Here is a 12,888-nt window from a genome sequence, read left to right as displayed (position 1 = left end):
ACAGCCTAGCTAACTCTAGGGCTATGGTGACCACGGGATGGGAATACCACAGCCACGAGGGAGAAAAACGTAGTCAACGGAGAAAGACAGAACATGGCCAAATAAACTTAACAACCATCTTGTAAGCCAGTTTTGAGTAAACTCAAACAACCACTAGAACCAAGGGCTTTTCCAGCCTAGCCTAAGAATAGCCTTAGAACTGAGATCTTGATGGAAGCCAGAGGGCAGAGATGGGATAAGAAGTCCATAGACTATGCTACCCCCAGAAGCGAGTATATGAGTCTCACGAAGGGAGAAGAGCTCGAAGCACTATGCCACAGTCTAGCTCGATTAAGAGAACTGAGATGACAAAGTGACCTAGCCTGTGCCACCACAAATATACACACCTTCCCTTCCGAGCACAGACTTAAAGGAACACTGGTACTTATCTCTGAGCATATTAACAATTACCAAAGTAAAATAAAACCGTTTACGGGGAAAAAAAATAATTAGTGACTAGCTTCAAGGACAGAAATCATTTTCAGCTATGACCCGGGGTATTGGTTGTATCTGTCTTCAACGATGTATGGGACATTAAATTTCATAATAGGGTTATGAAATTTACTCTGTAGGCAATTGTTTCGGGTTATCCATTTCCCAATTCTGACATCAGAATTTAGTGTGTATAGAAAAAATGTCTCTTCTTCTAAAAAACATCAACATAGGTTAGAGAATGTGTTAGGAGACTCACTCAGGCCAGGCTCAGTCAAGTAGCTGTAGCGCTTACGTAAAGCTAGAGATGCAAAGTTTTGCCGTCGGTCCGCTTTCTCAGCCTGAAAAAGAAGAGAAGAGACCATTTCCACCTTCCCTGTGACATCTTTACTCCTTGAAACATTTCACTGGCTGGGACGGTCATGTCTTGTCCACCCTTACACATTCTTTCCCCCTTGGGGGGGTCTATGACCCCCCCTGCCCTCAACTCTCAATATAACCATGATGTAGCAGGCAAAAAGCACACCCACACAACACACTATTGGGGGACTAGAAAGGTTGAGTGGCGGATTTCCCGCCAGTTCTTTATATTGAAAGCACACATGTCACACAGTCCACCCACTACGTGAGTACACTCGAGGAGAAATGATACAGAAAGTATCACCCGCGGATCCACTGTGGGTACACAGGGGAGACGCGACTGCAGACAGGTGGAGAACCGCATCGGCACATGGACGGCTCACTACTGACAATGAGTGTGAGTCCTTAAAAATCCAATTATCACAAAGTTTACAGAGAAATACACGGTGACAGCTTAGGGAAAGCTCTTGCAAAACTGAACAATGGCACTCTTAAAAAATGGCCAAGATAGGGCTGGATACATGGGCTGGAGGTTAAAACTCTTGCAAAGGACCAGAGTTTATGTCCCAGTGCCCACATCAGGAAGCTCATTGTCTCCCGGGGTGGGGGGGATCTCAGGTCCTTTCCTGGCCTCCTGGGGCATTACATTCATGTGTACACACCCACACGGAAACACATATACACATAAGTTAAAAAAAAATGAAGAAAATCTTTTTTTTTAAATGGCCAAGATAAATTCTTTCGCTAGAATGGCAAATGTCTATCTGCAGCTAGTAAGAAAATACGTTACATAAAACATAGTTGATTATACAACACAATTCCATGTCATAACCAAAGTCTTGAGCTAGGTCTGACAACACAGCGGGTAGCCAGAGGGCAGTGGGTAGTAAAAACACACCTGTGAAATTTAATAAGTTTACGCATGGCAATCTGTCATGTTTTAAAGATGCTTAAATGACGCCAGGTTTTTCATGAACCAGTTTATTGATTTTGCAAAATACACGGAAGCACACTCCTATGTTCATGGGAAGAGTGAGCCACTTTAAGGAAAAATAGCTAACTCCACCTCGCATAGGTTGAGACGTACAACAGCATTTAGACTGTTCCCGCACTTCAGCCCGCCGCAATCTTTTGCCACACATATCCAATATCTAGTCTACCTCGGAGAGAATAAAAGCAGAAGGGTTCGTATTACCTCATCATCTTGATCTGACTCTGTCTCCTTTTGGTCCCAAGATGCATTGCAGAGACAAGGAATATTATAATGGACAGCAGGGAAAAGAGTGTCAGGATATGAAAAAGGACTGAGTAGGGAGCACACAAGGCAAGCTGGTTTAGAAAGCACAGCAAATCAAAAGAAGCCAAGAACAGCAGCATCACGGACCACACATCCACGGCAAATTGACACGTGACAGTCATTTGGGGGCATCACGATCTACACACTACCAGCGGAAGCAATCCACAGAGGACTCCATCACACAGACGGGTAAGAACAGGACACCACAGCAACAAGACGCCATCTACACACGAGACTAACACAACTCGAGTTTCAGGGGCTTTCAGAGTGTCACAAAGCATTCCTTCATTACATACCAAGGGCCCATTGCCTCAAGACCGGGGTCGGGGGTAAATGTGGAAGTAAACCAGTCTTAAAAGATACCTTTTTATGGGCGGGTAGAGTAATATTTAAGTTGCAAACAGCTGTTTGGGGCAATCCCTTTGTTGTCTTCGGCTCTTTCAGGAAAGACAGACGGCCGCAGGGCTCCTGGCTGGTGTCTCTCACCTAGAAGAATTTGGGAAAGAGACAGATTCTTGTTTGAGTAAGGGTGAGAGCTTTGTTTTTTGAGTGCTCAGAGAGGGGAAGAATGGTAACCAGGATAAACCTGGCAAGGTACCAGGGGCTCAGTTCCTGGTTTAAACAATAGGATGGCCACCCACTTTCTCATGGGACAAGCTTCTGGGCTATGTGCATTATCTGCCTTGCTATGAATTTAATTGAAAGTTTCAGTGTTTGAAACATGGAACAGCAAGCAGTGGGTACCACCTGACTCTGCCTGAACCCCCATGGAAACACAAACCAAAGTTAACTACATATGCTACATATGGTCCATTCTGCATTGGGTTGCTTCATTTTATAAACATTCCTTTGAATTATTTAATTTTTCTATTTTGGGATATTTTGAGACAGGGTCCTACGATGTAGATTTGGCGTGGCCGGGAGCTCACTATTGTAGAGCAGGCTGGCAAACTCACAGAGATTCACCTGCCTCCGCCTCCTTTAGTGTTGGGATTAAAGGTGTATACTACTACACTGGGTTCTATTTCCTTACATTTAAATAATAAATATATGAATGTTCATTTACCAATAACGAACTTTTACTAGCTTGAAAATTCATCCTAGGAGAATAAGAATAAAACCTGACCTTGTTCTTAAGTCATATTTAGTGAGTTAACTCAAACTAAATAAACCAATAAACCATAAAAAGAGCATTTATTCTCTTGGAATTTTAAAATAATACCAGAGTCGATGTTACAGATGACTTACCTTGATGGAAAATGGCAGTCTGTTTTCTTTGAAAGAATAAAAGTTAAAAACAAGCTGCTGGGCTCCTTTGGTGAGAGGGGCCAGGTTTCCATAGCAATCAACAAATATGGGCTTTCCTTCCAGAACCTTCCAGAGTAAAAGAAATACGCAATTTAAAGTTAACTTGACCTAAAAGAATTTTGAGAGTTTTTAAGTCAAATAACATTCGAAGACCGATATAATTACATCACTATGAGAAAATGACTTCTGTGGGTTTGTTTTGCTTTAAACATATGTCTGGGCGCTTATGCTCCAATAGCCGCTATTAGCAGCTATTATTACAGACAGAAATATAACAGAACTACTTTTCTCTTCCAGCAACTTTAAACATGTCAGAGAAAATGCCTGAAATTTCTTATGTAGACTGAGATCTGTCGTGTTTTGGCTGGCTGATACTCACACGACCTCTGGGTTTGAAAAAGAAAAATTGTGGTCCCGTGTGTGGAAAGTGATCTCTCTCTCTCACACACAGACACACACACACACACTCTCAAGACGGCCACCGGATAATGGAGAGTAGTTTAGATGCATTAGCATTCTATCTTAACTACCTGACGTGAACTCAAAGCACTCAAATAATTTGAAGATGAACCCAGTTCAAAGTTTTAAAATAAAGCATGAGCGTCCTTGATAGCTCTGTACAGTATGCGCCACTACGGCCCCCAAATAAGCCCGTTGCTGGGGGCTGCGCTAACAGACACTCATTCCTGTGACCCCGCACCTCAATGTCCTTGCTCCTGGCGACCTCCTCGAAATTCTCCTGCTGCTCGAGGGTCTTGTCCACCCTGTCGTCCGTCATGCAGAAGCACCGCAGGCACGACTCCACTGGGTCGTTCGTTTTGGCAAAAACGACAAACTTGGCCATGTAAGGGACGCATATCAACTCTCTGTACAGTTGCGAGGCTAGCCCTACGGTTTCTAAAACCTGGTGGCAGTCTGCAAGCCAAAACCTAAGAGAAACAAAATGCAATGTGTAAAAAGGAAAAAAAACAAAGCTCCATGTTATCAAAAATCCAAAAATAAACCCCAAAGAACTCCCAATGAAGAAAATCAGGGGCTGGGGGTATCAAATTTTTAGCATGTTTATCCCCAACATCAAAAAATAATCAAATTATGAAATACAGTGAAAAAAAAATCAGAGTCTAACAGATCCCAAGTCAAGCATTATAAAATTGCTCATTTAAATGGCAAAAATATTTTTCTCTCTCAAGCAAAAAGTAATTTATTCCTCAATAATAATTTTTCTAAAAAAAAAATTAAGGACCTTCTATCCTCTCCCATAAATTTAAAAGTAATTAATTACATTGACAGTAACATTTTTTACTTCCCCAGAAGGTTACGGTAAGAAAATGAATTGTGTGGTGCTTTTGGAACTTTCACTTCCATACCTGGCCGAAACATTGGTAGTGAAGGAGACACAGTCCTTTATGAAGGTCAGAGGCGTGGTTCCTGTGATGTCCTCCCACTGAGCAGGCGAGGTGCCCCCTGGGAATTGCACAGACAGAGTGACTTTATCATAAAGCAGCTCCCTGCAGACTAACTGCCTGTGACCTGGCTGCTCTTCCGGCAGCCACTAAGAGGCCAGCTACAGCGTTCTGTGATTCTTTGGTGCTGTGGTGCTGTGAAGGCGACTAACTGCCTCTGTGCTCCGTTCACTGGAACTCACAAATACATAGATTATTTTCTCTTTGTCTGGATCACAAGGGTTCCTTTGTTAAGTGTATCATCTTTGCCGTTTGTCACTTCAGGAGTGTGGCTGGGGGTGGTGTGTATATGTGTGTGTGTGTATGTGTGTGTGTACGGGTATTTATGGGTGGGGTGTGTATGGATGCGCATGTGCATATGGGTGTGTGTGGGGGGAAGTGGAGTGTAGGGTGTGGCCAGAGGTTGATACTGGGTGTGTTCCTCACTGCCCACCTTAGTTTTGGAAACGGGGTCTCTCACTGAATCTGGAGCTCACTGATTCAGTTAGGCTGGTCTGCCAGTGAACCCCGAGATCTGCCTGCCTTTGTCCCCCATCGCCTGTGCTGGCGGTACCAACAAGTGGGTCCTGGGGATCACTCTGACTCAGCAGGCTCTCCAGCAACGGAGCCATTGCCCTAGTCTCTCGAATAGGTTTTGTTTTTAAGTGGAGTGGGAAATTATCAAGAAGTTTAGGAAGCTGCTTGTTTGTCCTTGGCTAAAATAATCACTTTTCTCGAGGGGAAAAAAAAGAACTGGACTTCAAAGAAGCCTTCACTTTGCCTATCTTTGACTTGAGCTCAGTAGCTAATCAGGGAAAATCAAAGAAAGGTTCAACTGAAGTCTGGATTCTAGAGTTTCTTTTGCGTTTGTGTGTATATGTGGTGTGCGTGCGTGCATACATGTCATGCACTTATGACTCTGTGAGTGTGTGTATGTGTAGGTCAGAGCTTGCTAGACTCAGTTCTTCTGTCATGTGGGCATGAATTCTGGGTATTGAACTCGGGCTGTCAGGCTTGCCCGCATGCACTTTTACTTGCTGAGCCATCTTTAGGGCCTGAGGTCTGGAGTCTAGGTACCCAAAACAAAATGGGATTCTAAGGCTTGGGTGGCACTGATGAGCACAGCTGGGTGACACCAATGGCATCCTCAATACTTCCCATTCAGGCCATGGAGACCTTACCCCCAAAACTCATTCATTTCCCTTGTCCAAAGGATGCTGACCTCTGTCATGGTTGCCAAGAAATCCCCTAAGCACTCCAGTTGAGTCAATAACACCTCAACAACACTGAAAGGGCTTGATTACTAATCCACTAACATCAGGAAACAACCTCGAGGTTTAAACACCCCAGGAGTCCCTGGTGGGAATTCTTCCACTGAGAGGATGGAAGAGGTTAAATGCATGACTTATTTTTTGTTTCCTGCTCTCTGTACCTCTGCACACGGTCACGGCAGACATAGTGTCGCCGCTCCGGGGAAGGGGCCAAACCTGTGATGCTGCAGAGGAGCCGAAGGTTGGGCGTGGTGTCCCCCTTGTATCCGTTGGACACGCCTTCTCCTGAGGGTGGGGGCACCGGAATGGTCATGGTGATTGGCTTATGGAATTTCCTCCTTCTTGGTTCCACAGTGACAATGGGGCTAAATGTCGCCTTGTTTCCAAGGGTCTTCTTCACAATCTCCTCTGGAACAGGCTGAGCCTACAGACAGGGGGGTAAAAAACAAAGGCAAAACCTTAAACAAAAGTAGACTTATTATTATTATTTTTTAATCAGATGTAATTTTAGTTGAGAAATGGTAGGAGGACACCTGACAATAAATCCGTGTCTGTCTTTACCCTTTCCCTCACTGCTTCGGGAGGGCAGAGAAATGAAAGGACCCTAACATGGGCAGGAGTGGTTCCCTCAGGGGAGCGAACCATACTGGCTTGCTGGGAGGAGGGGCACCCAACTCGCAGAACAAAGAGGAGGAAAGCAAGAACAACCTTAGTATATGCTAACCCTGTGCTGGATGCCCCCCAAAGGCCTCGCAAAATCACCCTGTATACAAAAAAGTAAACTGAGGCTCTCAGCAGTGAGGACGCTCTATACCAGAAGGGATGAATTCTACCAGCCAGGCCTAACTTTCTTTATTTGGTGTCTCTGCAGTCTGGTGAAGTGGTCAGCATGGGGGTCACGTGAAGGGAACCTTACTGACACACGGGCCTTGCAACTGCTTACAACCCCATCCCCCAAACAACCCCTCAGAATGAGAATCTATCCTCACAAAGGAAAGCTGACGTTCATTCAGTTCAACTTTTAATCACTGTATTAAAACAGAAACAATCATTTCATCGTTTTTTCGGTTTGCCTTATGCAATAAAACAAGCGTTAAAGGCTAGGCTGACTGAAATGAGTAAATACAAGAAGGGTCATTTTTGCCAAGAGGTGCCTTTCTCAAGTGCTCTCTGCCTTGCTTTCTGAGACAAGGTCTCTTGGGATATGGAGCTATCAGTTTGTCAAGACTGCCTGTGATTCTCTTATCTCTGCTCTTCCCCCATCCTCAGCGTATGCCCCCATACCTGTCCCTTTTTAAATGGGGCTGGGGATCGAGCTCATGGTTCTCAAGATTGCTCAGAAAGCAGTTACCAGCTGAACCACCTCCCCAGCTCGGAGTCTTTAAAATGGAAATTTGCTAAAAGTACATAACCTTGTTCGACAGATTAGTTAGCTAACTTCACACTTAAACACTTTCCATTTGAGGTAAGTCAACAATTCCCCCACAGTCTAATTATTGATATCACAAAGGATGAATTATTGCCATGCTTTTTGAGCAAGACGTGCTCACGAGTTCTTTACATGGAAAGTCGATGCTTTGTGATCAGTACCTGGAGACCCACTCGGATCCTTTTGGTTAAGGCACCCTCTGGGAAAGACGCCTGGACCAGGGGCACGGTAGTGCTGCTCAGAATCCCGCCTTCAGGACCAATCTGGTTGCTTTCCTGCTTAATCCGGGAAACTACTGCGAAATACTGGGGGAAATCCTTCGTGATAATCCTGCAGATCCGCTTCGTCCCCAACTCCTCTGGGCTGTCAAGCTCTGGAAAGGATGAGAAGCCATGAGCAGGTGTCTTTGCACACAGCCCTGCCATGAGCAGGTGTCTTTGCATACAGTCCCGCCATGAGTAGGTGCCTTTGCACATAGCACGTTGACATCCATTGGTGTTTAAAACAATTTTAAAAATTATTTTTTGACACAAGGTCTCATGGAGCCCAGACTGGACTCAAACTCACTAAATAGCCAAGGATAAACTTGAATTTCTGATCCTTCCAGTTCTCCTAACTCTACCTCCAAATGCTAAGATTACAGGCATGTGCTGTCCATTACATCCTGTTTTCTGGGGTGTTGAGAACCCAGGGCTTCATACATACTGCACAAGCACTCTGACAGCCGAACCATAGCCCCAGCCCAGGAAGGTAATTTTTAAAATCTGAATTGATACTCTAAAACATGCACATTGAACATACAAGGTCCCATGAGACATTTCAGCTCATATTTGCTATGTAATGCATGAATCACTCACATACATAGATCTTCTCAAAGGTTTCCTTTGTAGTTGTTTGAAATGCACGTCCACCGCTGTCATGGAGCTCACCCAGTTTACTGTATAGCACCACAGCAGAACACTTTGCTCCTCTATACGGTAACTTTGTACCAACCTCTCCCCAGCCTCTCCTACCCACCATTCTACCTTCAGTTAGTATAAAACCAACTTTGTGACTCCCATGCCTGCCTGTAAGATCATGTAGTGTTTGTCTATTGTGCCTGCTTCAACTTCCAATCTTAATAGCTGGTTATCCTTCTACTTAGTAGCTATAGCATATCTATCTATCTATCTACACACATACATATATAATACATAAACACACATATGTGTATATATGTTAGAGAAAACTACAGTGATCATAAAATATCAAGCATTGCAAAGACACCATAAGGTTATTAATAAATTCCGCTTGGGAGAGCAAACATCTTTAAACACTAGTGGGCAGTGGTGGTGCATGTCTAGTTGGTGGGCTTAGGGCAAACCTTCCTGTCCAAGATTGGAAATCCAGTTTTAGTAAGAGGCTAAGGGTTTGGCTGAAGATGGCTCCATGGTTAAAAATGTTTCCTGCTCTTCTAGAAGATTCCAGTCTAGTTTCTATCACCTCCATGTTGGGTAGCTCACAACTACCTGTAACTCCAGATCTGGAGGATCTGACACCCCCTTCTGGCCTCTGTGGGTAGCCACATGCACAACACCCACACAAGTATGCACACAACAAACTTCAATCTTTAAATAAAGAGCCTTGTTGGAGGCCAGGTGGTGCACACCTTTAATCCCAGTACTCGGGAGCCAGAGGCAAATGGAGCTCTCTGAGTTTGATCTACATACAGAACATGTTCCAGGACAGTCAGAGCTGTTACACAGAGAAACCCTGTCTTGGGGGGAGAAAGTTTTGTTGGTTTGGGGGTAATGTTTTAAATACATTCACTTATTTATATGTGTGTATATATGTGTGTGAACACGTGTGGAAGTCAGAGAACAACCGTGGGTCGTGGGGATCAAACTCGGGTCATAGGCTTGGTGGCCAAGTGACCCGAAAGGCCATTTTATGTACAAAAGTGTGATGCCTTCCATGACAAAAATAGTAAACTTCAAAGAGGTGTGTTAGGAAAGTTAACAGTCCCGGCGGCCATGAGGGCTGATGTGCTCTACACCCACGCAGGGCTTCAATTTGTGGCCGCAACCACTATGGGGGGCGGGTAGTGCGTCTGAACGCTTTTGACTCTGCAGTCGGTGCACTAAATGTTAAGTTTTCTTCTCCCATAAGATGAATTAACCACCGCGAAATCATGTTAAACCAGGCATTGTTTGGCACTGCCAGGCTGGCATATGGTAGTTAGTTAACCAGTAACCAAGAGAGCAGGAATTCATTCAACAAGTGGAGTGTAAGGGATTTCCCCTCCGGAGAACCAGCAAGCCTTCAGATTGCCCTTGAAAATACAGGTAGCGGGAAGTAGCTATTGTGTGCTCTTTTAATAATTTTTATAAAGAGTACCATTTGAGGGCCAGCGAGATGGCGCAGTGGGGACAAGTAATTGCCCTACAAGCCCGATGACCCAAGTCAGGTCCGTAGAGCCCACTGGGTAGGGATGGGACACACTCCTGACAGTTGTCCTCTGGTCTCCTCAGACACGCCACCGTCACACAAAATTTTAAAAAGATTTTTTTAAAAAAAATTATGTGTGAAAAAGTGGCTTTAGTCTTCCTAGTTCTTAATCCCCAGTGAGGTCTATGCCGGCCATGTGCTTATGATTCAAGGGGATGGCCTAAGGGGATTAACCACTCATGAGAATATACAGCCTTCTCAGAGTCTTGTATTGCAGATATAAAAAGTCCATCAGATGAGTCAGATGATCAAACAATCAATAATAAAGTCTGACAACACCAGTATCTTTTGAGGGGAATGAATTTGTATCCATTGAGATTTTTAAATGGCCCCTTATTTAGAGCAGAGAAGGTTCACGTTTACGGTGTGGACAACCTTCTGGACATTTTCTCTGTGCAAGGCAAGAAAGCTAAACAAAGAGTCTTGGGCATATATCCTCACTTCTCTGTTCCTAATGTTGCGACCTTTAATACATTTCCTCACGCTGTGCTGACCCCCCCACAAAAACTTATTTCTTTGCTACTTCATAACTATAATTTTGCTGCTGTTATGAATTGTCATCTAAATACTTTTGGAGATAGATGTTTGCCCAAGGGGTTGGGACCCACAGGTCGCCGTAGTACTTGAACAGCCTAAGAAACAAGACTGTTGCCTGCTAACAGTACAAATTCTCAGTCTCACACTGGAGACTCACTTGACTGTCTTAGAGGGGGGCCTGAAAGCCTGCTTCTCCCACTTAGCTCAGAAGACCTTAGACTGGCCATGTGTGCTGGCGAAGGTCTCAGTGGACTCTCATCTTACATATGCCTGGCCTCAAAAATAGAGAACTCAGGAGCTGGAGAGGTGGCTCAGGGGTGAAGAATGCTTCCTGCCCTTCCAAAGGACCTGTGCTCAGATCCCAGCACCCATGTTCATCTGGTGCCTTTGCTCTCAAGGGCAGCTTGGGACCCGGTTGATGTGGATGTGACCCGGTTGGTGTGGATGTGACCTGGTTGGTGTGAGTGTGACCAGGCTGGTGTGACTGTGACTAGGTTTGTATGAGTGTGACCTGGGTGAGTGTGAAGTCTAAGGAAAGAAATACAGATGCCTCAAGTTTCCCCAAATAACAATTTCTGGGCTATGGTTTAATTTCTACTCAGTTACATGCTCAGCCTACTTAGCCATTTGTGCACATAGAAACACTGCTTTTGGGGAAATTATCCCATCATGCCTCTCTTCAAACCTTTACAGCATTACCACCACATTTATGGAGAAAAGCAATCCATACAATCCTATCTCAAAACTGGATCTCATGGAAAATGCCTTGAAGCCAAACACCATCCCCAGGTGCCCATCCTATGCACACCATGCCTCAGTGCCAGCTTAGATCTGTTGTGCCGGGCACAGTGCCCTCTGCAGGCAGCTAGTGCTGACGCCCAGCGTGGGCTAATGTTGGACCCATGGAGCAACATATCTGAGGTCATCACTTGGACCCACCGATGGCAAATCCATACACACAAGCCATATGGAAGTGGGAATCATTAATGCCATTTTGCCTTGGCTCAATTTTCATTTCCCAAGTATCTCATTCCAGAGGCTATTTTGAAGCATTTTCCCTTTTCTTTCACTCTGCAGCAGTCTTCATTCAGTTGGTTTAAAATGCCAGCTTATGGAAACGGATAGAAAATATGTAAACATTTTTTCGTGATTTGTTTTGGTGTTTTTGAAGTAGATTGCTATTTATTTATTGGGCGCTTCAAATGCAATCTTGAGTCGGGAAACTTTCTGTTTGGAAAACTTTTTCAAAACTGTTACTACCAGATGATTCCAGCAGATGGCGCTGTGTGCCGTGTACCTAGTGTAAAACTCCACATCCATCCCGGTTTGACAGTGACTTGGCACTTTGAAAACTACCATTTGCTTTAAGATTGATAAGGTTAAAATGCATTGAACTGAAGTGCCAATTTTGAACGTAGACATTTGCTTCTAATATACTGTTGACACAGATACATTTAGAAGTGGGTGTATTCTTCTAGGCTATGTTTGCACACATTTTCATTTTTATCAGGAACTTCCATCCACTGGCTACTGCAGGGGGCTGTGGGAGATAAACTATTACTCAAGTGCTTTGAATTGTAACTTGGGGACTTCTGGGGAGGCCAGGGCCTTCAAGATCATGCTCCCAAGCTCGACACAAATACAAATAGCTCTTATGACCTGACTTTGGAGACGCTGGGTTTAATTAAGGTTTTCATTAAGCTGACAGCGTGGGTTCTGTTTGGTGCGCGGCTTGGGGACGGGATGTGTGCGTGTGAATTTTGCTTGCACATCTGCAGCACATCTACATAGATAAGATCTCTCTCTGCTGCCAGAGATAAAAACTGCTTCTGCCACCTGCAAGCCGAGTTGGAAAGGGCAGGTTCTCCACACCCAGACAAGCAGCGTGTCTTCCCAGCAGCTTACCTCACCACAGCTCGGCTAACATGCCTGCTCAATTGACATAACTAACTACGGATGCTCTGGCCTGCTTAAAGATCATAGGAACGGGGGCCAGGGAAGGCAGCTCAGTGCAAGCATGACCACCTGCGTTTGGATCCCCAATACCCACTTACATGGCTTGGCATGCCTTTGCAACCCCAGGACTGCAGTCAGGAGGTGGGGGTGGGATGGGGGTGGAGACAGCAGGGGAGCTGGGGCTTGCGTCACTCAGTCTAGGGGTAAAAGGGAAAGCTCTAGGTTCAGTGAGAGACCCTGTCCCAAGGTAATAAGGTGTGAAGTGATAGAGCTGTACACCCAGTTGCCTTGTTTAAGATGAACACGCGTGTGTGCACACGCGCGCACACA

The 12,888-nt window shown here is 44.8% G+C and overlaps 1 protein-coding gene across 11 annotated transcripts in view; it reads right to left on the bottom strand.

The window, feature by feature from the left end:
* Ank3 (ankyrin 3) overlaps window positions 1-12,888 on the bottom strand; it is a 310,338-nt gene that overhangs the window by 41,285 nt on the left and 256,165 nt on the right. For 10 of the 11 annotated variants that reach the window (XM_087898204.1, XM_087898210.1, XM_087898205.1 and 7 more), the window contains 7 exons: window positions 7,740-7,951; window positions 6,366-6,573; window positions 4,804-4,900; window positions 4,137-4,365; window positions 3,377-3,502; window positions 2,492-2,614; window positions 731-812 (listed from right to left, as the gene is read on the bottom strand). In XM_087898204.1, the coding sequence (XP_087754330.1) occupies window positions 731-812; window positions 2,492-2,614; window positions 3,377-3,502; window positions 4,137-4,365; window positions 4,804-4,900; window positions 6,366-6,573; window positions 7,740-7,951 (1,077 nt within the window). Of the gene's footprint in view, window positions 1-730; window positions 813-2,026; window positions 2,054-2,491; window positions 2,615-3,376; window positions 3,503-4,136; window positions 4,366-4,803; window positions 4,901-6,365; window positions 6,574-7,739; window positions 7,952-12,888 lie in introns of all 11 variants that reach the window. The other variant, XM_087898212.1, reaches the window with a different exon arrangement.

Source organism: Myodes glareolus, chromosome 18 (assembly GCF_982192425.1).
Source record: "Myodes glareolus chromosome 18, mMyoGla1.1, whole genome shotgun sequence".
In the NCBI taxonomy this organism is placed as follows: domain Eukaryota; kingdom Metazoa; phylum Chordata; class Mammalia; order Rodentia; family Cricetidae; genus Myodes; species Myodes glareolus.
This window is presented reverse-complemented; position numbering and strand designations above follow the sequence as displayed.